Source organism: Varanus komodoensis, unplaced genomic scaffold, assembly GCF_004798865.1.
Source record: "Varanus komodoensis strain SLA01 unplaced genomic scaffold, ASM479886v1 scaffold4, whole genome shotgun sequence".
Taxonomy (NCBI): Eukaryota; Metazoa; Chordata; class Lepidosauria; order Squamata; family Varanidae; genus Varanus; species Varanus komodoensis.
Genome location: NW_025335941.1, coordinates 6,298,313 through 6,324,818, shown reverse-complemented (window position 1 = coordinate 6,324,818; position 26,506 = coordinate 6,298,313). Strand labels below are relative to the sequence as shown.

The following is a 26,506-nucleotide window of genomic DNA, read 5'->3' as shown; positions in this document are numbered from 1 at the left end:
AAAAAGGCTATCCTTCTTGAACTGCATGCTAGCTAGGGAAGATTGGAGTGGTAGTCCGACACATATGGATGGCACAAGAGGAAGACTGACCAGCAAATTTGTGAGCCACTGCAGTGCCACATGAAGTCGGTTGTTTTCTGTTGGAACAAAAATAAGTACTTACATCTTCAGAGTTGCTGGGACGATGAAGCAGCAAAAGCAAGCAAGCAAGCCCCTTCCCAATATCATTTTGATCATGTTGGAGGAAGGGATGGATAATATTGTGATCAATACAAATTCTTCTGCACACTTTATGGATGTGTAAATATGCTTCATGATGTGTTGCAATATGCCAGTGATGACCCATCCTGGTCTGAAGCATTCCAGGTTTGCCTAATATGTCAGCATGGGTCAGAAAGTATTCTCAGATCAAACAAGTTATTGCATGTCTGTGCCTTAGAAAATGAATTAGTAAGACATATTTCACTGCACACCCTGACCCAGAAACATAATTTCATGTCTCTCCTTTACAGGATTTTTTTCTTGAAAATAATTACATTTGAATCAAGACAAACAGCTGGAAACTGTTGGCTTCAAACACATTCCTTTGCCTCTTGTTTTCTTCAGTTCTCTTTAGATTTGCTCTTCCTTCCCCCACCCAGATTCATTATTGACCTAGAAATAATGGTTCATCAGAACTGAAGCAGTCTTTCTGAAAATCAGAAAAGTCACACAGTGTTGTTGTTCAAGCATGTATTTGGTAGTTTCTTTCACATAAGACTAAATAAGGGTTCAAGCTAAGCCAAGCCTTAACAGCTTGATTAGCAAGTGCATGGGTTGACTTTTACTTGTCCCACTTCCTTGAGATCAGAGGGGCTGTGAAGGTCAAATCACACTCTTAAAAGATGAGCCAGAATCCTTTATAAACAGCTTCCTGGGCCATGTATTTGAAGAAAGCATCTTTGCACAGCAAAGTGTTTATTGCTTACATGACATGGAATCTAGCATGCCTCTCAGCCAAGTTGGAATCACTCCCAAATAAGCACTGCAGATTTAATCATGCTCCTGAAAGTGTTTGGTTTCAGGTTTTGTCTGAACAAATTGATGGAGAAATGAACGGAGCCAAATTAAAGAGTGAAGTGGGGCTGAGTGCATAGGGAAAGGAACAAATGTGGGGGTGAACTGAAAATGAATTGATTTCAAAAGTGTGAAAATTGATTTACGTCTACTAGGGATTCAAAGGCCCCTGGGGCATATTAAAAAAAGGGGGGAGGGAGAGCAATGATGAAAAGGCCTGACAAGTATAACAAATGAGGATAGATTGATAGTGTCTAGAGCACAACACATGCAGAACGAAGTTGTCTGGACTCTGGTTGGGCTAAGCATTTTTTAATCCTAGAGTGAACGACGTTGCTGTGATGGTTTGGAGTGGTTTCTAAGGAGGATTGATGCTTCCTCTAACAAAATTACAGTAATGACTACAAGTGGACCTGTAACTGAATGTTGCAGTGCGGAGAGCTTGTGCTTTTGGATCCAGTCCAGTGTGCCCTGTTACAGCAAAAATCACTACAGCCCGCACTCACTTTTCTGCGCTTAGCTCCCACCAGTTTATCAGCATTTCATGGGCACTGAAAATGCTTAGTCTTCACTGGACTTTTAGGATCCCCTCTGTCCACAAGTTTTTTCCCTAAAGATTTTTTTTTAAAGCATCTGCTCTCATAGAAGTTTCCAAAGGTGCTTACACCGGATGGAATAAGTGGGACCTACAAAAAACCTTGCATTGAGCAGTGCCCTCACTCATAGTTCCAGTAACTGAGCCTCCAGCAATATATATTTTTTTTCTAGATTGCCCCTTCATTCAAAATGTATTCCACATGATATGCAAACAGAAACCATACTTTTTAGTTATTTATTTATATAGTGCCCACCACCCAAAGTTCTCTTGGTGGTTCACAGAATCACAAACTACAAGATAATCAAACACAACATTAAAAATGAAAAAATGAACTATTAAAATGATGTCTATAGAACAACCAATCAAACTAAAACACTAGACATATTAAAACCAGTTGAAGCATGTGTCTTACCACATGCCACTGAGTATTATTAATGGCCTGGAAATGGAGGGCAGATTTAACCTGGCATTGAAAAGATGACGGTGTGGCAACCAAATGGGCCTCCATGGGGAGATCAGCCCCTAATTGTGAGGGGCACCACTGGGAAGGCTGCCTCCCTAGTTGCCACCTTTTGAACCTCCTATGGAGATAGCATTCACAAGGAGCTCCGAGAAGCTGAGCAAAGAGTCTGGGTACAAGACAAAAGCAACATGGGGTTGCTAAGTTTCATTTAGATTGTATTGACTTTATGTTATAATCTGCCCAATAATAAATATTCTCTAAGTGGAGTACACTGTTAAAAGAACAAACTCATACACACTTAAGAAGAGAGAAGGGACTCACTACTTAACTTCTTTTGGTAGAGTTACAGTTACAGTTTTTCTTTAACCCAGTCAAACCCCAAATATTTGCATGCCCATTTCTGATACAGGAGAGGAGAACGTGACTGTGCCTAAGCTCACCATCCTTTTTATGCAATTCCAGTGAAGCTAGTATCAAGTTAGTGGAATACATTTGGTAATGTCATATTCTAAGCTTTTTAACTGCTCATTGTGTTCTGTTATGACCAGAACCTTTCCAGCAAGTGTAAATGTCCAGACAACCACATCAGTTGTTTTTCAGTTCTGTATTCACTGGCCCTTGTTTGGTTGAAACAGTGCCTTTTCATTTGATATGTTCGCACATCCTTGGATAGGTTTTTGTGGTTGTTCCTGACCAATATTCTTTCAAATATGCCACCACTGGTTCTACATACATGGTTCTTCCTGTTCCACACCACAATTTTTTCCTACCTTATACATTTTCAGTTTCCCTTCTGAGTCCTTGCTGATGCTTACTTTAGTTATATTGAGATGTCTCCAGATGCAGGCTTTCCATTCAAATTTACATTAAGCTTTCGCTAACTTACTAGGATACAGTTTAGTGGATGATAAGACAGAAGCAATGTCTTAAATCCAACATGGCTGGCTGGAAGAGACTATGAATCCTGGATCCTTTTTCTGACTAAACATACTTAGAATTGCACCTTTATTTGGCGATCATCCACCACAATCCCCAAGCCTTTAGGTAAGCCCTAAACTTTAACCTATTCTGCTTTTTTATTACAGTTCCAGTTGCCATTTTTTCCTGATTCATAACTCATACTTCCTTAGAAATCAATCATACTCAATTACATCCCTGGCTCTCCATTTTCCAGTTCTTCCTGCCAACACTTTTTCTCCTGCTAACCTGAAGATTATGCCAAGTTTTCATAGAATCTATAATAATAGAGTTGGAAGGGGCCAGAGAGCCATCAGGTTCAAGCCCCTGTTCAGTGTAGGACTCCAAGTTAACCATCCCCCTCAGATGGCTGTTCAGTTGCATTTTGAATGCCTCTAATGCAAGACAGCCCACAATGTTCCTAGGTCAGTGGTTCCATTCCCATACTGCTCTAACGGTCAGAAACTTCTTTCTGATTTTTAGCTGGCATCTGTTTTCCTGCAACGTGAGTCTGTTATTCCATGTTCTATACTCGGGGCAGGTTACAACAATAAATTAAAATAATTATAATCTTAAATTAAAATAATATATAAAAGTTAGATTAAAAATACAAAATACAATATAAAGTCAACTTCACATTGTTGACTCACATTCTGCTTGCAATCTACAACAATTCCAAGAAGCTTCTCACCTGTAAATTGTTTGTGGCGCTATTCTGCCTACTAGTGGATGGTATATACTCTGGAACATCAGACATGGAAGAAATGATTATCTGGCTAGGAATCGATGTAGGCTAGAAGAGTTTGCAGTTGAATATTTCTCAGGCAACAATTTTTAGCATGTAACACAGAATTGTAGCATAGCAGTATCCTGCTCAGGATAAATGTCATTGTCATTTCGATAATGGCTGTCTCCTCAAAAGGCATGCATTAATTATGGCAAGATCAGAAGCCATAACAGCTTTACAGCAGAGCTGTCAAATTCCAGCTCATGGGGCAAATCTGGCCAGCCTGCAGTTCCACTCCTACCCCTGAAGATTCCCCAGATGGCGAACTCCTTTCCTTTGGCTCCAGCCCTTTCCCGGATCTGCTGACAATGTGGTGGCGTTGCAGCTTATGTGACTTTCCCTCAAAGGCTAAATTGCCTCTTAGTTACTGGCAATAAGAACTGCTAACCTAAAGGATTCTGCCTTCAACCTCATTCACAACGTGAATATGGAACTTCTCCAAAAATTAAACTGACCCATGGGCTAAAAGGTCTGAACTGACATCCTTATTCTAGAGATATTTATTTTCCTTGCTTTGACTACAGCCTCAGATGCCCCCATCATTCCAGTATTATAATTTTCATTCTTTTAGAATCTTATTGCTATTATTATTCTCATTTGTAAAATGGAGTCCCATGTCTACTCAGTCTGTCTTTACATAGAACTATTATTACAATTATTGTTACATTCCACTTATATCCAACCCTTTTTTCCTCTTGCAAGGAAGCCAAGGCACCTTATATAGTTCTATTTTATCCTCACAACAGTCCTGTGAGGTAGGTTGGCCTGAGAGTGAGTGACTGGCCCAAAGTCACTCACTGACGAACACGGTCATGTAGGGAATAGAATGCAGGTCTCCCAGGTCCCACTCCAACTCTTTCTCCACCACAACACACTGGCTCTCTACCAACTCTAATTTTGCTCTAGATGTTGTACACATTTTATTATGATTCCTCTGTTAAAAAAAAAGGCACCTCAATCCCTGAACAGCAATTCAATTTAGGGGCGTTCCTCTCCAAATCATCCCACGCTCGATGATGAGATGCCAGTATCACTTTATACAGCTGCATAGTCTACTATTATTACTTCTTGTTTCTTTCGCACAGAGAAGGCCCCAGAAGCTCTGCAGAAAGTGCACGGCACACGGTCCCAGCCCAGAAAGTTTACAGCACCGTCTGCAAAAACCTGGCCAATAAAAAGCAATAAATAAAACGGGGGTGGAAGGCAGACCCAGACGCTGATTTTCTCTTGTCTTTCCGTGTTTGTTCTGGACCTCCCCAGCCCCATAGAAGATTTCCTGCCAAAGGGAAGAGAGGAGAAGACCCGGGAGGGGACAACGCTGGGCAGGGGGAGGGAACAAGACGTGGTGGGGAAAGAAGCGGCAGGTCGCAAAGAGCCTTTTCCCCGAAGGGAGGGAAGGCTGAGCCCAGGCTTGTTTCTTCCCGCGGGCAAAGGCATCCCACCCGAAGTGCCTCCCCTCGAGTCGCTTGCCAGAAGGGCGGCGGCGCTCAGCCCGCCCCTCCAGCCCGCCACCCCGCTGAATTCTCTCGCCCTGTCCGGACGGAGCGCAGCGGGGAGCAAAAGCAGCCGCGGCGCCCCCGGCCGCCAGCGTTGCTGTAGCCGCCGCTGGGGGCAGCCGAAGCCTCGCCGCCCGCTCTCCTTCCCCCGAGGAAGCCCTGGGAGTGACGTGCGCGGCTCGACGCCCACCCCGCCCCGCGAGCGGCGCTCCTCCCGCCCCTTCCCCAGACGGGGAGGGCAGGTGGGAGGAGTGATTCGCTGGGCAGAGCCGGGCTGCGAGACCCGAGAAGTGGCGACTGCAGGGAGCTGCCGCCGCCGCCGCCGCACCGGGTCTGCTGGGACTAGAGGATTGGGCGCGCTCTCCGTCCGCCCGGCTCCGTCGGGATTCCTGACCGAAAAGCGCCGGGCTTGTAGAGGCGGCGGCCACTGCTAACCCGCTGTCGCCCATGGCTTCAGCCGGCAGCGGCATGGAGGAGGTGCGCGTCTCGGTGCTGACCCCGCTCAAGCTGGTGGGGCTGGTGTGCATCTTCCTGGCGTTGTGTCTGGATCTGGGCGCCGTGCTGAGCCCGGCCTGGGTGACGGCCGATCACCAGTCTTACCTGTCCCTCTGGGAGTCCTGCAGCAAACTCAGCAACCCGGAGACCTGGCGCTGCAAAACTACCTTGAACAGCGGTGAGCGAGGCGACCTTCCCTGCCCGCGCCCTCCAAGCCCAGCCGGCCTCCCCTCCCCTCTCCTCCCCTCCCCTCTGACCCCACCCATTGCAGCAGCTCCCCCGAGCATCCCTTTCCGTGGTGCCCTTCCCCACCCCCGCGCCGCCCCTCCGCGCACAGCAGCTCCTCACCGCCTCCCCGCACGCCCCCCGTCCTCCCCTGGCAAGCCTGCGCTCTCCCTGCCTCGCCGCGTTTTCCTCGGGGGCAGCCCGCTTCCCCGTCGCCCCTCTTGCACCCCTTTCCTCCCCAGGATGCGCAGCCCGTCTGCTTCCCCTCGCAGCGAGCACTCGACCTGCCCTCCCATCAGCTGCTGAGTGCCCGGCCGTGGCACACGCCTCAGGGCATCGCGAATCACCTGCGTGGCACCTCTTGCGAACGCGCCCTGCCACCCGTTCTCACTCATGCATCCCACCTGACTTCGCAGCCCAGCACGCCCTTCTTCCTGCATCCTAACCGGAGTCTCCCAAAGCCAGCAGTTTTCCAGGCTGTTAGTAACGCTGTTACCCTGCCCAGAGCCCACCTCGTCCCAGAGCCTCATCGAGTCTTTGGTAGTCCGGGAATGGAAAGGCTGTACCCTCCTATAATTATCACAATCAACCCCACTTGCGGGTGCCCCTGGTCCTCCTTTCGTAGCACCCTACCAGTTGAGACCCTAGTCTGGTCCTCTGCAGTCAGGTCCTCTCCCTTCCCCTTCAACTCCTGCTGAATTTCATGCTTTATGTCTGCAGGGTTAGTTCCCCAGCTGTACCTCCCCATCTTGCAGCCCCCAAGTCAGCAGAAAAGCAAATAATGTCTCTTTGAAATGAGGCAGTTTCAATATTGCATGCACACCATTGTATGCTCTTTTTGTGTGCCTTGGAAACTAGTATATAGCAGAGATGGGAAAACAAGATTAGCTCTTGCAAAGCATTTGCATGGGGTGATTGCTTGATTTTTTTGAATTTATGCATTTACTCCACGAATAAGCTTGAAACATGCCTGTTTAAGCGTGGAACTGGCTCTGGGAAATCTGGATGTGGTTTGCAGTTCATGATTACTATTTATGCACTGTGCCCTGCTGACACTCCCCAAGCTGTTGCTGTCAGAAAAAGTTGTGGCTTTCAGATCAATGAATCTGCAGGCAACACAAGAAGAAACATTCTTGTTTCATAGTATTCTGACACCTTTTCGACTCCGTTAGCTTGATGCTCCCCTCCACTGTCCCTGAGGAGGATTTTCCCTAGACAGTCTCCTGTGTTGGGTTTCTTTCTACTCCTGCTCATCACACACTTCATTGGTTTTATTGGTCTTTTTCCGGTAACATTTTGTTTCAGTTCATGAATGAGAAAAATAACAACTCACCACTCCAAACTTAGAATTGTCCTCTTAAAGTGATTAAGGTGATTGCAAAATCAGTTTCCACTCAACAATGAGTGATTTGCTTAGTCTGCAGCATTGCCTGGTCTGAAATTGTTGATTATTGTTATTACTATTGTTATTACTATTACAAACCGTGTTATTATTTTTCACTCAGCAACAGCTTCTGTAATCTTGTCTGGAAACGTTTACAAGTTAAACTGTAACCCCCACTCACTAACCCTTAAATCAGCTTTTGAATAATATATTATCCTTGGAGATTTTTCCCCTTTGCTTTTTTTTTCTTTCTGCATTTTTTCAGAAATTATGCAAGAAAATGTTGGCTTTCTATTGGCTTGGCTCCCTGTTGTATTTTGTGTGTGTGTGGGGGGGGGGCAGGGGAGTTCCTTGCCCTTGTTTTTCTGAAAATCCTTTTTCATTTTTTTTGGATGTTTTGTTTCTAAACTAGCACAGAAGCTCTTTCCTTCCTCTTGTTCTCACTTCATCTAGTGTAACTTGGTTTCTAGTGAGGTGTTTCTTCTTTCTTTTTTCCTTTTCTTTTCAAAGAATTGCTTCTTTGTGCAGTTACCAGGGACTCTAAACAAACTTTGTGGGAGAGCGTTATTTTTCTCTTCCCCCACCCTGAAATTTATGTAGGAATGTCAGCTCTTATGTGTCTCCTTAGTAACAGGGATCTTTGCTCCCTTTCTCTGTCTCCTAAAATAATATCCCCTTGATTGCGTAATTCAGATGGATTGGGTGGGAATGAGGGATAGGTGGCCAGCTGAGATTCAGTTATATCCAGGTTCTTTGTTTGCACTTTATTTCTTCACCTTCAGAAGAATGTGGGAATTAAGACTGGATAGTCCTTACAGCAGTCTTAGAGGATTGCTAAGTGCTTCCTAATTGTTTCTGGCAGTCATCTCTCTTTTCAGATTCTTTTCAAGAATTAAAGGTGAAAAGTATGGGTTGGATGTAGTTTGTAGGCTGGACATTGCATTTTCAAATGATAAATGAATTGAGAAAAATATGTGTGTGTTGCAGCATCTTCCTGAATGCTACTTTGGGGAATTTCAAGACCCCATTAAGGCACAGAGTGAGGTTTGTTTCATCTTTATTAAAAGGTAGTTTCTCAGGTTTTACAAGATGCCAGGAATGAATGCTGAGGCCATTTGAATAAGGCCTTTCCTTTCAGTGCATTTTGCAGGGGAGCCAGGCTTTGAAATAGGGAAACCTGTACTACTCACACACACACACGCACACAAGCCTTCTTAGACACATAAGTTGTACTTGAATCAAATCCTCTGCATGCACTGGAAAAAGGTATTTATGTCTTGGAAACAGTGGATTGCGCTGATTTGATGTTAGTCCTTTATTGAAAACAATCTGCCCTGGTTTTTATTCCATGAAACTGAATGTCTGTATTCTGTGTGCGCCTTCTTTCCAGACACACCTTATAAGGTGTACAACACCTGAATATGCTAGAAATAAGCAGAAAGGTTCTTGTGGGAAGATTTTTTAATTATGGCACCAGAGTGAGGAGCAATGTAAGTGGAAAAATGAAGGAACCGTAAGTGCAAGGCATCTTTTCTCACTGTCCTAAAGCATTTCGCACGGCAGTTCTTGAAGGACAGCACCTCAAGTGGCACTATCAAGGGCAGACACACACTGGTGCCTGTAAAGCATAGCCAAAGTTTAATTAAGAGCCTTTGTCTTAATTAGACTTTAGGCCCTGCCTGCTCTCAGAGAGGGCAAACCCTGTTGTATTTGCAGCAAAGAATGTCCCCTGAGCATTTAGACCAAATGTACCAGAAAATATTATCTTTGTCCAGTTTACTAATGGCCAGCATATCCCTTGTTAACAAACAGTATGCTTACAATACAACTCTCCTTACAATGCTTGCTAACAGAGCATCAACATGTTCCTGTCAACAATAGGTAGCACTAAAGAAGGAGAGAAGGTTATGCATATGTTTTAAATATTTTAAAGAGAGGGTCACATTAAAATTGTCAGAGAATAAGCTTCTTCTTGTTGCCAGTTGTTGCCCATCTTGATGGATCTTGTGGTAAATAATTAAAGATATAAACATATCCTGATATGCCATGTTAAAAGAAAACCAAAAAAGAAGATTTCTATTAAGATCACAGACTCTTATTTTAGAAGAGCTCTCTTGATTTCTGTGGAGCTACATAGCGGTAAAACTTTGAAGAATCAAAGCTTGGAGGGCTGATTTGGATGGAGACTAGGCCCTTAACAGAGCAATCCACACACACACACACACACACACACACACACACACATATATGGGGCAGGGGGAGGTAAGCTTTATTGAGCTCAGTGGGAGTTATTCTGAGGTAAGTAGGTAGAGGACTTCAGCCAAAAAGTAGTAATATGGTACTTTCTAACAGCAGAACTATGCCCCTTTGCATGTATATTTCTCATGGCATTTAACATGTAAAACCTGTAGTCTGCTTCCATGACACAATGCTACATAATGGTCTCAGGACCCATAATGTGGAATCATAATGCTTTTGAATTATACTTAGTATACTGTATTAGAGTTTAACCTTGTAAACTTTGTGGTATCGGCAAAACTAAGTGGCAATTTGAGATGGTCTCTTTCCAGGGAATGTGTATCTTGGCTTAACACGTGAAGAGATACTTATGTCTTGGGAGCAATTCTATGATGTGCTGAATGATCAAAATAATGATACACAAAGAAAAAAAAACAATATACATAAAACTGTCTGCTTTATAGGACATTATTTTTTCTTGGGAACCAGAAAAATGTTTATGTAGGATTATGGTCCTAGAAAATGTATTTGGAGACTTGTATGGATAAATATTTAGTATCTACTTAGCTACATAAATACAAACCAATCTATCTACTTTTATATGTAGTGTTTCCATGCAAGTGAGACACATAACTCTTTGTATTCACATTGTGTTTAAAAGTTAGGAATTCAGAATTCAGCCTTCATGTATTCTTGTTGTTTTAAAGATAAATGACAGTGACAGCTTTTGGGATTTTTTGTTATGTGGCACATGAGACTGAACCTTACATATATACTAAATACATTGATTAGGTAATTTTTATTAATCAAGGTAGCAGGGTTTTTGTTTTTGTTTTAAATGGTCAGAGTTCACAGGTAGATTTCGTATGAGAACAGTTGTTCTAAAGTAGAATTGACAGCTCAAAAGTAGCTCCCTTCTGGGAATATGTAGATCATGGCTTTAACTGCCTTGATAGTGATGGATATTTGCAAATAGCTCAGCAAGACTGGTAGTCACAACACACTGTTCTTTCCTGGCTTACTGGAAATGTCATAAACAGCACAAATTGTATTTTGTTAAGATTGAAATATAGCAGCTAAGTAGGTTGGAAAAAATAATAACATAAAAAAGCTTTACAGGCACAGTATCTAATATGCTGTCTAAAAAGCATGCTTATATCTCACTCTTAGATACTAGCATGGGATGGACTATTTAATGGGCTTTCTTTTAAAGATTTCCAGAACATACCCTCTTTTCTCAAAGGATAAAATGTGATATATAGGTTAAAACCCTTTCAAACTCTCTTGTAAGTTGTAGAAAGAAAACCAGCCTATGCATTTCTCCAGCTGCAGGGTGGTTGCTCACCCTTTTCAGTCAAGCAAGGGAGATCTACATGGGGCTTCTCTGAATTACTCTGTCTCTTCCTCTGCAGGTAAGCCAAATTATGAATGAGTCTGACCTGTAGCCACGCTTTCAAATAGACGACATTTGAGAAAAGTGTGCTCAGGCACAATTTTTGCAAAACAATCCACTGCTCCCCATGGTTCCAGTCCAGAGATCCTTCTAAGCATCGATGTGGGGGAACCCAGTAAGTATACTGGGTTCCCCCACATTAAATAAGTGGCAAATTCATAGGCAAAAGTGTGAGAGCAAATAATTGCAGTTCATGAAGATCTTTGTATTGAGGTTACAGTGAGAGAAAGTTGATCAGGATTGTGCAGAGTCAGGTGTAAGCTGATAAGTCTAAAAGACACCTAAGGAGGGTTTGCAAGAGGGTCCAGGCCCTGTCCCTCTCAACATATTTGGGTATTGAGTGAACTTCCTTTCCTACCTATTAGGAACAATTTCTATGGCTGTTTTTATCTCTAGAAGAAGAACAATAGAGACAGTCTGCTAGAAACCATGCAAGTATCTTGGGTTCCACAAGAATTCTGTTAGACAAGGAAGTTTGCCCATTGGCCTTCAACATACTGGGACCAGGTTATCTGAAGGGCCTCCTTGCCCCACATGTAAATAAGGTAAATAAGTTGGACCCAGACCCTAAGGTCATCCACTAAGGCCCCTCTCCAGGAGTCCCCTCCAAAGGAAGTACAGAGGGTAGCTACCAGAAGGGCCTTTTCGGTTGTGGCATCCTGTCTATGGAATGAGCTCCCCAAAGAGGTGTTCCTGATGCCTACTCTCTATTCTTTGTGGCCCCAGATGAAAAACCTTTTAATTTGCCCAGTATTTTAATAGTTAATTTTTAAACTTCAGTTCCTAGTACTATATTTTATCCTGTAGTGCTGCTATACCTCTGTGCTAATTTGGTTGCAACTGCTGTGGTCTTATTATTTGTTGTCTTATTGTTTTTATGTCTTTCTTCTTTTTGTTGTTTTTAACTTTCATTGACTACCCAGAGAGCTTCAGCTCATGTGCAGCATGAAATAAATAAATAAAGCATAAGCACAAGTGCTAGCAAAGATACAGAGCAATCGACGTGGTGTTGATTATGACCGAGTACAAGGGCAGGCAACCTGGTGCTGTCCATTTGATTTGGATTGCAGTGTTTATCAGTTCCAGTCAGCCTGGACAATAGTCAGGGAACATGGGCAATGGGATCCAAAACATTTGGGAAGCAAGTGTTGCTGGACTTTCTGTGAGCCATCCCGAGGCTATATAGCAAGGAGACGGCATACAAAAACTTTAAATAAATAAATAAAAATACATGACTACTTGCCCCAGTCAAGAAACGCGTGAACATGGAGGGGTGAAATGATGAAGAGCAGCCCATGAAACTTAATAATAACTATCTGCCATATTTTGCACATTAGGAACCATGGTTGTCTGCAAAGTTAACATGATTATGAGATCACCTAGGTCAGAAAACATTTTTGTTTGTTCCTTTAATGAAAGGGAGTGGAAAAGACTTTTGGGAAATCTGGTAAATAAGTTGGAAAAGATAGGGAAAGAGAGCAGAGCTTCAAGATCTCATTTGAGAAGGACATGGGGAAAACCACCACATATAAACACATAAATAAAACCCTTACTTGCTATCCTTTTCTATTGTTCAACATTGGGGAAAGTACCTGGCTGTCTATCTTACCTGAATTATAATTAACCCTGAATTACCCACCTGTACTTAAACTTTAGTTACATGGAAATACATATAGGGATACCCTTAATATATTTCAGATCCTGAGCGTAGGTTCAATGGTTTTTTTGTGGGGTGGGGGGAGATTTCAACAGGGGACATATCTCTTTGCACCTGTTCTAGATCTTCTTGAAAGTTTGTGCTTAGATCATAATTATCACTGCTTACATTAAATATACAAACAAATGAAACCTGCTTCACTGATTGTTCTTAAAGAATGGAAGAAATTTTCCTTGAAGTGTATCCTGAACTAATTTATCTTCTTGTAACTGCTTTTGTGTATTGCTGCATTTAAAATTTTAATGCTTGCTACTCCTTTAAATATTTTTTAATTGGGCTTCTGAAGTTTAAAAGATGCTTTTACTGCTAGTGATAATATAAGTAGTCTTAATATTTTATGAGGCTTATATTTAGAACCAAGTGGACTGTAACCTCGACTCCTAGTCTGTGTATTTGTGGCAAAAGATGATGTGGTAGCATTCATGTTCCAATTCAGTGGAAGGTGGAGTCTGTAAGGTTGTATTATTTTATGCAAAATTTCTTCTGTCAGTAATATAAGTAGTAGTAACTATTGGATCATTGTCAAAAAGAGACAGGAACAGGTGGCATTCCACAGAAGTTCCTTCATTTCAGGGATGTCAACGATTCATTAATGAGTATAATGGAGAAAAGGAGAATATAAACAGCAAAGGCCCATTCCGGCCAAAGATAGCACTTTTAAATTTCATTGATTTCAGTAGGAGAGGAAGTTACATGGTTAACCAGGGAGAGAAAGATGTTCTTACCATTGTTCACACTGTGCTCCAAATTTACACGCTACAAAGCTAGAAGAAACTGCAAATGAAACAGAGCATAAGAGAGAAGCTTAAAATCACACCGAGAAAGAACAACTCAGTTCAAACACAGAAAGAGCCACTCTCCTTGCCCTTTTCCTTGTTACTACATCAAAAGTCTTCCGCTCACACACAGTGTGTATGTGTGAGAGAACTTTTCCTTCTGACTTAATGCGGGATGACTTCCAAGAGGATATCCTGATCTTAAGGTAGTTCTTTCAGGACCCATATGCCCATGTGGGGGATCATCCTGCCCCAAACTGGATTCTGTCACAAAGGCTGATTCAAAGCGGGTTGCAAATGGGAGATGGTGATGATTTGCTACCACAGCATTGGGCTCCTCTCCTCATTACTTGCCTGAAGAGGGTTTTGTGCACAGAAGTGGTAGCAGGGCTGTACTGCTAGCCCAGAGCCCAGTGCTATGCGGCTCCTCCAACCCCCATGTGATGCATATGGATCCCTGATGAAGACAGTCATGCCTATCCCCATAAAAGCCAGCATGTGTGCCTTCCCTGGGCATGTCCAGGGCAGATAAGGGGCGGAGAGCTGCAGGGCATCAGCAGCAGAGCAGGTGGTGTGCCCTTCTGTTCCTCTAGCCATCTTTCTGAGATAATGTGTGACATGTCCAGGCATCAGGAGGAGCCTAAATGGTCATTGTCTCTGTATATGTGTTGCCTTGTGACACTGGGACGAAACAGGCATCACTTTAAATCCTTATCTAGCAGCTACACATTTTTGTTACTCTGTAATAGCATGGATGGGAACCAATCCAACTCCTAAAAGCCTCCTACTACCACAGTGGGGTCCTACTCTGTGTTTATTCTAGGGTAAAAATAGCAAAAGTCATAGTTACCAGATACAGATAGAAACAGGAAGGGAGTGAGAAAAAGAATATACTGCAAGTAAGTATGGTCAACCTAAAATGATGTGGGTGATCTTTCACTATTCATTCTCTCTCTATCTCAAAAAAAAAAAAAAAAAAAAAGTTAAAAGCAAGCCTGATACCTGTATGCTTCTTTCCTCATGCACAACCCTTCCCCCATCTTTTGCCAGCATCTTGGCCCCTATTGCTTTTAAAATAAAGAAACAAACACAAAATACCCAGTTCACAGATCTCCTGCATCATATCTCATTTGTTCCTAAGGCACAAGTTATGTTGTATCAGTCCCAGAGGCTCAGCCAGAAACCTGTGGGCTCTTTAACTCACCAAAATTTTAAGGGAGGATCTAAGAAAGGCTTTAGTGAGAAGCAACAAGGAATATGAAATAGTTTGGATGCTGTTGGCATGTAAAGTTGTCAGTGGACCAGCCCCCCCCCTTTCCCCACTAACCCCCCCCATAACCAGTGTAGTGGTTAAGAGCATGGGACTGGGACTCAGACGATCTGGGTTCTAGTCTCTGCTCAGCCATGGAGCCAACTGGGTGAGTCTGGGCCAGTCACAGACTCTCAGCTCAACCTACCTCACAGGATTGTTGTTGTTGTGGGAATAAGATGGAGGAGGAGATGTAAGCTGCCTTGAGCCCTTTGTAGGAAAAAGGCAGGATATAAATTGAAAAATAAATAAATAACTTAAACCTGAGTGGGACGGAATAAATTGGTGACCTACAACAGCAGGGGCTTGGATCAGGTGGCCTTTCAACGCTACTATGATTCTATGATACACCTTCCAGCCTGGCAGACCCTTAACTTGTCAAATATGCTTTCAAACAGCAGGTTAACCTGTAAGAACCAACAGATAAAAGTTTTCAGGTCGAAATGATTGTTAAAGACAAACCAAGAAGGCTGATTCAAAAGGTGGGAGTTGTAGCAACACACCAGGAAATGTATAAAAGAATTGTTTTTCTGTCTAAACATGCATAGGATTACACCCTAGCATTGGTGAAGGCTTGACTTTGTCCGCACATCCTAACTGAAAGGATTGCTTATATTGGAACAGATGGGCTAGGAAATATAGGAAAATATAGAAAATTCACTTTCTGCCCCAAGAAGCATATAATCTAAAATGTAGCTATAACTTTGTTTCACTGCAATTCTCCTTTCCATGCATTATTGTAAGGCTTCCCTGATTTCTGAATTGAGAGTGAATGCTCAGAGTTCACTTAATATACTGAACATTGTAACTGTCTCCTGTATGTAGCACAGGGAATTCTTAAGTGTACATTGCACTTATTTTCCAAATAATAAATTATAGACTACATAATTTCATGTAATGCTTTGCTTATCTTGTACTTGGATAAGTGCTTAGCAAACTGGATTGATATGATAACAGCTTTTCATTAAACAAACATTTAATTAAACATTTTTATGTAAATTAACTGCCTGCTCCCCACAAGGAAAGCAGACCAACCCAACCCAAACCAAAGAAAGCCCCTTTTGCTTTTGTATTTTATGTTCAGTGGCGATTAAAGTGAGGGACATCTAACCTGCAGAAAGAAATAAGAAAAGAAATTAGAGATAATCGGCCTGTAAAAGCTTAATTGTTGACTGTAACCACCCACTCAAAAGCAAGGCCAATAAAACTAAAACTGCAAATTTATGCACACTTACTTGGAAATAAGCCTTGTTGTACTCAGTGGATACGCCTTCTGAGTAAACATGGAAATTATTGGGCAGTAAATTTATTTTTAGATCTAATTCAGTTAACTGCCACAACCCATTGCAGGATTTCCAGGTGTCAAAGGATTTATATATATCCACAAACAGAAAAGGGTTAGCTGATAGAAGTTTGTACACACAATTTTTTAGTGCACATAATCGGCCTTCCAATGCATCATTTTCCTTAACTCTGCTTTATAGAAATTTTATACATCCATAGAAATCAGGCAAATGCAGATAAAGAGACCCCCACACCCTATAAAGAAGCAGGCATGACTGTCTTTAGATAAACAAGGCAGACCTTACACAGGGACTAAAGAAGAAGCACATGATGAATATATTGTGGGAAAAGGTTTCACAGGTGCATCATTTAAAAAGACCTCTCTCAGTTTCCCAACCTCCACAATCATGACCTGATTATGCTTGGGGAAAATGTGAAAGCCAGTGAAGTTCTTGTACTTGAGTAACAGGTTTGTAGTGTTCTTTTCCAGTTAACAACCTGGCCATCATTTGAGGGAAAAGATAGAAGACCAAAAGGGTTAATTTTATTGAAAAGGCATTATGCAAAATTGGGCCAATGGAAATACCCATCCTTCTCTCCTTGGCCATTATGGCATCTTGACACACAGTAGCCACAGATCATGGCAACTTAGAGTCCTTTATTCCAGTGGGGACCAGCGAAAACAGGAAAACCACCTCGGGGACTGCTGAGGCAGAACAAAAAGCACCATACATATAGTACAGTATTCTGTGTATTAGTTTCCAAACACAATGCTGAAAAAATGAAAATTCTCCAAAACAATCAGAAACTGAGCAACAAAAACTGCCAGAGAAGAACAAAATACCAAAATTGGTGCAGCATGGCTCTCAGCTGGCTCCCAGTGACCAGTCTTTCCCCTCCCAGTGCACCCTCTGCGAATATGATGGCAACCAAGGAAGAGATGCTGGAGCACAGCCAGCCCCATGGTGGTCCATGGCAAGCGGGATGTGGCCCCCCCACAGACCAGCAGGAATCCTCCTGAAGTCCGACACCAGTCCCTGGCTTTTATCTAATTGACTGCTCTTTGGTTTGGAAGAGAGAATGTGGAAATTATCTAGCGGAAATATTTTCAGCTCACTGCTACAGCGAGTCTTAAAGCCTCCAACCTGAGTAACAGCCTTAGAGCCACTTATGCCTTTCTGGTAGCCTGAGCCTCCCTCTGTGTTCATTCGAGTTCTCGTTTCAGTTTCACTCCAAACCCTCAGTGTGCCGTATCTCCACCAGTTCAAGTGAGTACACCTAAGTTTTCCTGGCAATGCAAAGCATTTGCAACTCATCCGCAGAGATCACACAAACATTCCTATCATTTAGAAATAAAATGATCAAATTCCAAGAGGGAGAAATTTGGTTTTTATTCTGGATTTTATTGTTAGCTACCCCGAGTGACATTTTGGAATGAAACATTAGGATATAAAATAGAGACAGAAAGAGGAAGGATTGCATCAGATTAATTCAGACAAATGAAATCAGAATAAGGAAAACAACTGCAATGTTCACCATTTGCCAACATTGCTATTAGCTTATCGCATGCCTCATCAATTTTTGCTGGTGCCTACTCCATGTGTTCCTTGCAGCATGCTGGACAAATCAAAAGAACAGGGAAATAATTGGCTGATGAAAACAGTGTTGATAAATTGTCATGCCCAAAATAAATGACAAGTGCCAGAAGGGAGAGGAAATCATTAGTTTTGGACATAACATAGGCAAAAGCGAAACATTCCCTGTCTCCAAACTGAACTGTGTATACTTGAAGAGACACATCAGGCTAAAACTATGACATTTTCTTCTTGGTTCTAAAACACAAAATACCGTGGATGTGTACCACAGATGCTTATAAACAGCCAACACACCTGAACAAATGGATAAAATCAATATTGAAAAAATCAGAATAATAATAATGTTATTACATTATATTTCCATATTATAACAGGAAAGCACACAGATGTGACTACTCAAAGAAGTGAGATTTAGAGCACAATCATCTCCGCTCCCAAATGCTGGTGGCTGGAATGGATCTGGATTGTGTGTTGGTGGCCCTCTGTCTTCAGACTTTGTCCACTCTGGGCAGGAAGATGGTGCTGGCACCAGTTGGTTCACACATAGTAGCAAATGGAACAGCACAAAACAGGAAAATTCATGGGGTGTGTGTGGGGAGGAGGCAGATTTGGAGCTACTGGATCCAGAACTGCTGCATTCTCCAGGCTAGCCCAATCTAGATTGGTCACCTGTTTTAGACCTGAAACTGACATAGCTATTGCTAATCTCCTTGTCTCAGTGGCTGTAAACTGGAAGCACACAGATCCACCAGGCTGAAAAGTGCAACAAAACTGTCCCCACAAACTTTTGCCCTGGCCAACATGAGCTAGCAAGGCTAGGAATAAAGTGGTAGACGTGCCACTTCACTCCTTTCTGGCTTCATTCCTTTAGGCTTGCTGCTTAATATATAATCTATAACCACTAAAAAGCCACTGCCCAACACACATGGAAAGAATGAATATGCCTTGTCATTGCGGTGGTGGCATCACCAACGTATAGAAGGGAGGCAACAAAGTATTTTGCGCTGATATGAATTATCCATAATTGCAAGGTGGAAAACCAAAAACAAAACCCTGCATTTGAAAGAGGAAAAGTGTGTTACTTAAGAGCACAGCCAGAAGATAATCCAAAAAAACAGGAAGTAAGAAGATACACAAGAGAGCAGAATGCTGAAGAGCCATACACTTCGCAAACTATGCTGGTTATGCTTACAGAAATGAACCCAGAGCTGCAAAGCTGGTGGAAGAAATATGCACATCCGTAACAAAGGACACAGCCAACAGAACACATTTGAAGCAATTAATTAACTTGCATATTGTTAAAAGGCAATCAGATATGCAGTTCAGAACCGTAGCTTTTTATAACCAAATGCTGTGGGTCCCCCCATTAGAACCCAAAGGCAAAAGCAAAGTAGATAAACTGGGTGCTAAAACAGATTACCCGGACAAGCAGATATTCTTGGCTCAAGTAACCAGCCATTTCCTGAGATCAGAACTTGGGTCATGTTACTCAGAACTAAACTAAATAAAATACAGAAAACCAAGTAAGATTCAGAAAACTTATTGAAGATGATGCTAGAACAGATTTGGTGGGGGGAACTAAATGTACTTTAAATGTAAAAAAGGTGAAACCATTATGAAAATATCCAAAATATGAAATTGCTGTAGGGATGGTAATCAAAGGCACGGGCCATCTTGATTGTAGATCTTAAGATTCAAAAGATGACATGGCTTTGGATCCAGGAAACCTCTGGTTCAGAGGTGCTGAACTTCAGGCCCAGAGACCAGCTCAGGTGCTCCTGCAGTGCCGTCTCAGCCCTTTGATACCCAGTCTCCTAAGGACACTGCTATTTGTGAAAGGGAGAGGAGGGCATTTGGCTTTGGGGAGTTGAGGGAAACAACTCAGAAGGTTTCAAAGGGGCCGGGGCAGCAGGAGGTGATGCACATATAGGCAAACAGCTGATTAATCCAGAGATCAGATTTAACAGAGATCATCATGGCCCATATATTTTTCTTTCAGCAAGTGCCCATGAACAACAAGGTGGTGGAATAGAAATGCAGGGCTCCGGCCCTAGTGGGCCATTGCCTAACATCATCTTTATAAGCAGAAAGCTTTGGATTGCTAATAGGTCAATTGTTCCAGCGATACAAGAAAGGTGAACATGTAAAAACAACAACAGTGACAACTCTGCAATAAACAAGGAAGTGAAATGCCATTGCCAAGTAGGTGTAACCAGTGCAGAAACATGCGGGAAAAGATCTCGTGGGATAAAGGAAAAACAAACAATATCAAAATGGAATGTAAATAATACAGCATAATGCCTAACCAATGAAGAGATGCAAGGTGGTGGCAGAAATGTGCCACGAAAGGTCCACAACAGTAGCAGACAATAGGAAGGCTGGAGTCTCTCTCTCTCTCTCTCTCTGTGTGTGAGGGAAGCACACCAAGCAAAAAATGTGCCCTTACATTGTGCACTGCACCAAGACCCAGAAGGCTGAAAGAACCAAAGCAAGAAAAGCAAGTCATAACCACTGAAGAGAGCTGGTAAAGGCAGGAGAGGACAGAGTGCACAAGCTTATTTGGGTCCTCAAGTGATTTTTGTCCCTTCAGTCCTCATACTGGCCAAACCAGAGGAAAGAAACCTTTCTTGTGCTGTCGAAAGTAAAAGGATCCCCAAAATAGCAATTGTGCTTTGCTCCACAATCAGGATCACTTCTCAACAGTGAAGGGAATGCATTCTGCACTACTCTAAGCTTACAAACACACAATTGTATTGGCTAGATGAATTTATTCCTTATTTAAACATTCTCCTGATTTTGGGTCAAATCCACAAATAAATGCATTTTACTGTAGTATTGCAGGAGAATGTCTCCTCTGCCTAACCAAAAGAATTGTCCAGATTTCAGGTCATTAACATAGTCCTGTAGTATTTCTTGCACACTAATGTAGTTTTATTGCCAACCTTCATTTAATTGAGAAATGCTTGGCTATGTCTAAGCTGTCGTTGAAAAAAATCAGTTGGTAGAGGGAAGCAGCAGGACAAAAGAAAAAGATTTCCGGAAATGTGGGAATTTGGTGTATGAATAATTGTGGTAGTGCATTGAATGGGGGAGAAACTTCAGCGTGCTGTTTAAAATCTAATACTCTGACACCAGTGAGCAGTGAAAGTATTTTCCTTAGATTAAACTGATTTGTGGAAGTTCCAGACAGCATGAAATTCCTTGGATAGCCTCTTTGTTTCCTTTAAGGCAGTGTAATTATGAAAAATAGGGCATCACCATGGAGGAAACACAGACTGTGCTTACCCTGAGTACTCCTTTATTCTGAGGAAAGGGAATGCACAACATTGGTGATGGCATTTGGTGCATTCAGGCCTGGCCCTACTATTAGAGGGAGGCAGATGCCTTGGAGCCAAACTACGTGCTTTACCAAGTTCTTATGTACTTCAGGGTTACCTATCAGCATTCATGGAGACTTTCTCTACATTGTGAACTGTCTGGACTGATGGGCGGCACATTTCAGGAAGCAAACAATATTTGAGTGTAGTGTGGAAGTTTGATCCTCCTTTTCCAGTGTGTAATGGTCACTATCTGAACCGGAGCCAGGCATGCTTACACTTAAAGGATTTTTTTTAGAAACCCTCTGTATTATGCAATTTGCTTAATCTATAATTTGGCTCTCAGGTGTTGATGATGGGTATCATAGTGTTGTTTCACTTAGCAGTTCCAAGGAGTAATAAATTGCCTCAGGTGCTTAACTAACTTAGTGTGTCTTAGTAGTCTTCACCTTGGCTTACCTGGGACAGGGGAAGGAACAGCATTTGCTTCTCTGCATCAGGTATCAAACTACCTTATCTGGCTCTGGGGGCATGTAGTGCACGGACATTCCATCATCCTTTGCAAACATCAACGTAAGGAGTTGCATTTCATTTGAAGCAGCCTGATACATTTTGCTGGTTTTTAAAATTGAAATGTAGGCACTGTAGATGGGAGATGCAATTATAAATATAAGATGTCAAGCGATGAAGATTGAAACATTACATAATAAAATTTGGAAGGGTAGAAAATGCATCACAGTAGTTGTGTGTGTGTGTGCGCGCATGCGCACACACTTGCATGCTCTTGGCTAGAAACATTTTTTTACTGCCACATCATAAAATGAAACTGTTTCACAGATTAATTGTAGTATTGATACAATTAATGTTCTTTGTACAGTCATAAGGACATGTGCCATCTAGTGCAATGGAGAACCAGTGGTGAGTGCTATGGTCAGAAATGTGTGTGCGGATACACACACACAAACGACTGAAGCACGGTAGAACTGGGGTGTGACTGACAGACAAACAGAACCCATGTAAGTCAGAAGAGGGTTCTTTCCCCTAGATATATCAATATTTTTATCCACTTACCTGTCCCAGAGTTAGAAAAGTTATTAACAATGCTATCCTATATACAGTGGTACCTTGACTCACAAACTTAATCCGTTCCAGGACTCTGGTTGTGACCCAAATTGGTCGTGAGCCAAGTTAAATTTCCCCATATGGTTCAATGTAAATAAGGTTAATCCGTTCTGTAACCATTTTTTAAATCAGAAAAATGTGAAGCAAAGTGACAACAACAAAGATCACAGTCATCTCCCCGCAGCACCCCAACCACAAGCGTGGCCATCTCCCCACCCCCCAGCACGACCGAGATCGTGCCTGTCATCCCTGCAGGCGGCCATCATCCTGGCGCACTGGGGGGTGGGAGGGAGAGACGGGCACAAACAGCACGCTGGGGGAGGGAGAGATGAGCGCGATCTCGGCCATCTCCCTCCCCCACCCCCAGCACAATCGCAGCCATCTCCCCACACGGGGGTGGGGTGTGGAGATGGCTGCGATCGTGCTGGTTGTGATTGCAGAACTGAACTGCGATTGTGGCCATCTCCCTACCCCCCCCGAGTGGGCAGATGGCCACGATCACAGTTGCTTTCTTGCAGGGAAGGTGTGCCTGATCAGAGTCACGCTGCTGCAGGAAGGACAGGCGGAATCTTGGCTATCTCCGCCGCAGCTCTGCTTTGCTGCTCCTGGCTTTCCTGCAGCAGCACACTTCTGAACACACATGCCTTCCCTGCACAAAAGCAACTGCGATCGTGGCCGTCTCCCCACTGAGGGGGGTGGGGAGATGGGTGTGATCTTGCTCGCCACCCAAAGCGGTGTTCGCTACCCAAGTCAAAATTTTTCAGAAATTTTTGTTCAGAACCCAATTTGTTCATGAACCAAGGCATTTGTGAGCCAAGGTACCACTGTATTATGTTCAATCTGTCATATTTTTAGGTAAGTGGGTATCAAATTGGATTCTATGTATTGTTTACTCCAGGAAATGGTACTTTTGCCTTTGTTTTGGTGCCTTTGCTAAAACAATCCACAGAAAAAGCACTGAGATAAAAACCCATCTCAAAGGAGTTCCTTCATGTGCTAATGCTGAGGACACATGGTTCTCCAGTTTGAGGGGAAAGTCTTCCTAGATAGCTTTGTGTGTCCGCTCAGACATTCACAATCAACATGTGGACATCAGCAATTACTGTGTGAAGGGGGCTGGTGTTTTATACACATCAGAACTGACCATCTGAACTGGCATTTCCTATTCATACATAACAAAAGTTAGTGGTTTCATCTGCTTCATGGCACAAAACCAGATGTATGTATTGTTCTCAAAGTGATTACTTTCATAAATGCTTAGACGATCATTAGTGCCTTTGGAAATAGTTTTGAAGCTTCAGTTTGAGAAAAATACAATCATCTGAGTGTTGACTGCAATTAGGTGAATGGAAGATTATCTTGTCAAAGCAAAAACCTGAGTGGTTCCCAGTCCATTTCCAAACAACATGGAGATTTCCAGGTGATGGGCAGTATTGCAACCAGAAAGCCTTGTTGCAGTGAGGCCTTGGTTTATCTGGCACTATGATGTCGGGTTCACCCACAGGACGTGGGTCATGTGCAGATTCCAACCACACAGGGATCATCAAGTGTGAGGCTATTGCACTGGAGACCAAGGTCAAGATCATCCAAACTATTGCGTTCCTAATTGCAGTGTATGGATCTGAACGCTGGACAGTGAAAAAAGATGACAGAAAGAAAACAATGTGTTTGAAACATGGTGCTAGAGGAGAGCTTTGCAAATATCCTGGGCTGAAGAAAAGACAAACAAGTGGGTCCTAGATCGTATCAAGCCAGACCTTTCCCGATGGGCAAAACTGATGAAACTGAAGCTGTCATACTTGAGACACATCATACTTGAGAAGGCAATACTCCCTAGAGAAGACAATTCTGTTAGGGAAAGTTGAAGGCAAAAGACAAAGGGAAAGACCAAAAATGAGATGGATTGAACCCATAAAAGAAGCCGCAGCCTTGAACTTGGAAGAGTTGAATGGAGCTGTGGGGGATAGGACATTTTGAAAGGCTTTCATTTCAAGTCAGAGATGACTTGATGGCACATAACACACACACACACACACACACACACACACAGAGAGAGAGAGAGAGAGAGAGAGAGAGTCCATAGCATAGATACTTTGCACAATTAAATGAACATGATAAACAGTGGTGCCTCATACTTTGCACAACCCTAAGTTTGAATGTTTCGGAGTTTGAAAGCTAAAAGCGAGATAAAATCATTCCAAAGTTCAAACACTGCTTCTATGTTCAAGCTGCACATGCAGTGAAAAAAATGCGGTCGCTGCAGAAATGTCATCTGTTGAGCGCCCAAGTTTTGGATCGTGCTCAGTGCCTTTTTAGTGTGTGCCTTTTTTGATTGTTTTCAATGTACTGGATATTGATTAGGTCTGAGAATAGATTGATTCACTTTCCATTATTTCTAATAGGAAAAATTGATTCAGACTTAAACAATTCAGAGTTCGAACGGCCTCCAAAAACAAATTAAGTTTGAAGTATGAGGCACCACTGTCTTCTTACGTACCAGTGCTCTGCCTTTCAGGTTGACAAAAGAGGGAGGGAGCACATGGAGAGATGTGGAGACAAATCACCTGACTTGCATGAGAGCCAATGTCCAGTGACTGGATATCTGAAATCAGTTGGCACAGGACTTGTGAGTGGTGGTCATATTGTTTGCATTTCAAATGCAGTTCTATACATTAGCTCCTGTGTGAACCAAGAAACCCTTTCCTGATGATCTTTCATAACTAACCAGAGACACACATCTGCCCATTGCAGCATTTTTGCAGCATTGCTTGGGTTTTGTTTTGTTTTTTTAGATAAAAAATTTGGCTATCTGAAAAAAAAGTTTAAATACACATGTGTCGTGAAAGAATTTGCACCCATATTTAGGAGAGGTTGCCCCACAGCTTAAGCTTTTGCTAAATTTCATTAGCTTGAAGAGTCTTTAAAACTCCTGCATTAAAATATTCTAAATTAGCTGGGGGATTTTAACCCACTACACTCATTAAAATGGCACTGAAAAATCTCAGCTCTAGATTATTTGGTGTCTTGTTCTCAACCTAATTTTGTGTCATCAATTATATAACCTAATGCCCTATTTTTAGCTAACTCCTGTTTCAAACATAAGAATGTGTGATTAGATGCCATGCAAATTACAAAACTTGTAAACAGCCCGCTATAACCACTAGTGATACATTTAAAAATGCACTGTAACCACCAAAGAACATTTTTCGACACTAGCCTTTACTGAATGGCATTCACCTTGAACAGCAGGGAGTCAGCTGCCAAAGCAGAAATGGGTAAGAGCAGCTGTTTAAATCTCTAAGTTGTTGCTAGGTGTTCTAGAAAGCATTCTTTTAGCCTTTTCAGTATTCATGTATATTGTACTACTGAGAACAGACTTATAAATAGTGAGTATCCACAAAAATGAATGATGGTTCTAAACACTGGAGCTAAGGAGGACAAATTGTGCAGAAAGCTTATTGTGCCACAAACCTACTGAACATCATCGTGCCTTTTGGGGTATAAAATTATCAGAAAAACAGGCCTAAATAATAATGCATGGCTTATAAGAATTTTTGTATAATATACACATGTCAAAATCTGAGGCCTCAGAGCTTTAAGAGGTCCTAGTCCAGACTGCAACCCCATTGTTATGAGGGGGATGAGGGAGAAGAAGCTAAATTGTGCATAGTGCTTTAGAATTTTTAATGGAAACATATTTACCTGTACTAGCTAGTTATTGCCGTAGCTTGTGACATACCCTGGAGCTTGATAGAAGCCATAATAGACTAAAGCTCACAGCTGTTTGAACACTGGGTTGCCCTTCTCTAAAACAAAGAGAGCCTGCTTATACATTTACACTAGCACATTTTGAGAGGCATTTGTGAGAATCAAAAATGATTAAGCCACCTAGATCCTTTGTTAGTCAAATGCAAATGTGCAACCCCTCATTCCCACCCTGATTTTCAGAGGATAGTACGTGAATTTCCAAAAAAGTACTGAAAAAAAAAAAAAACCCTTTTAAAATGAGTCGGTCTTTTTATAAAATGTTTGGAGTCATGTTGGTTCATTAGAATACTTTTAAAAATCTAAACATCAATACAATTATTCTTTTTTAGGAACAAAAAGTTACAGAAGCATGATTTGTGGGATTCTCCTTCAGGCTACATATCATACATTAAACAACAATAAAAGAAAGGGGAGGGGAGTTGGATATGAAAGAACCAGTGTGGTCCATGGTATAATTTTTAGAAAT

General features: G+C 42.2%; 1 protein-coding gene across 2 annotated transcripts in view; it reads left to right on the top strand.

The window, feature by feature from the left end:
- Nucleotides 1-5,634: 5,634 nt before the first annotated feature.
- Nucleotides 5,635-26,506, top strand: part of TMEM47 (transmembrane protein 47) — a 35,686-nt gene continuing 14,814 nt past the window's right edge. Inside the window, exon 1 of one of the 2 annotated variants that reach the window (XM_044442108.1) lies at nucleotides 5,635-6,030. In XM_044442108.1, the coding sequence (XP_044298043.1) occupies nucleotides 5,805-6,030 (226 nt within the window). In that variant the 5' untranslated portion in view covers nucleotides 5,635-5,804. The remainder of the gene's footprint in view (nucleotides 6,031-26,506) is intronic. The other variant, XM_044442109.1, reaches the window with a different exon arrangement.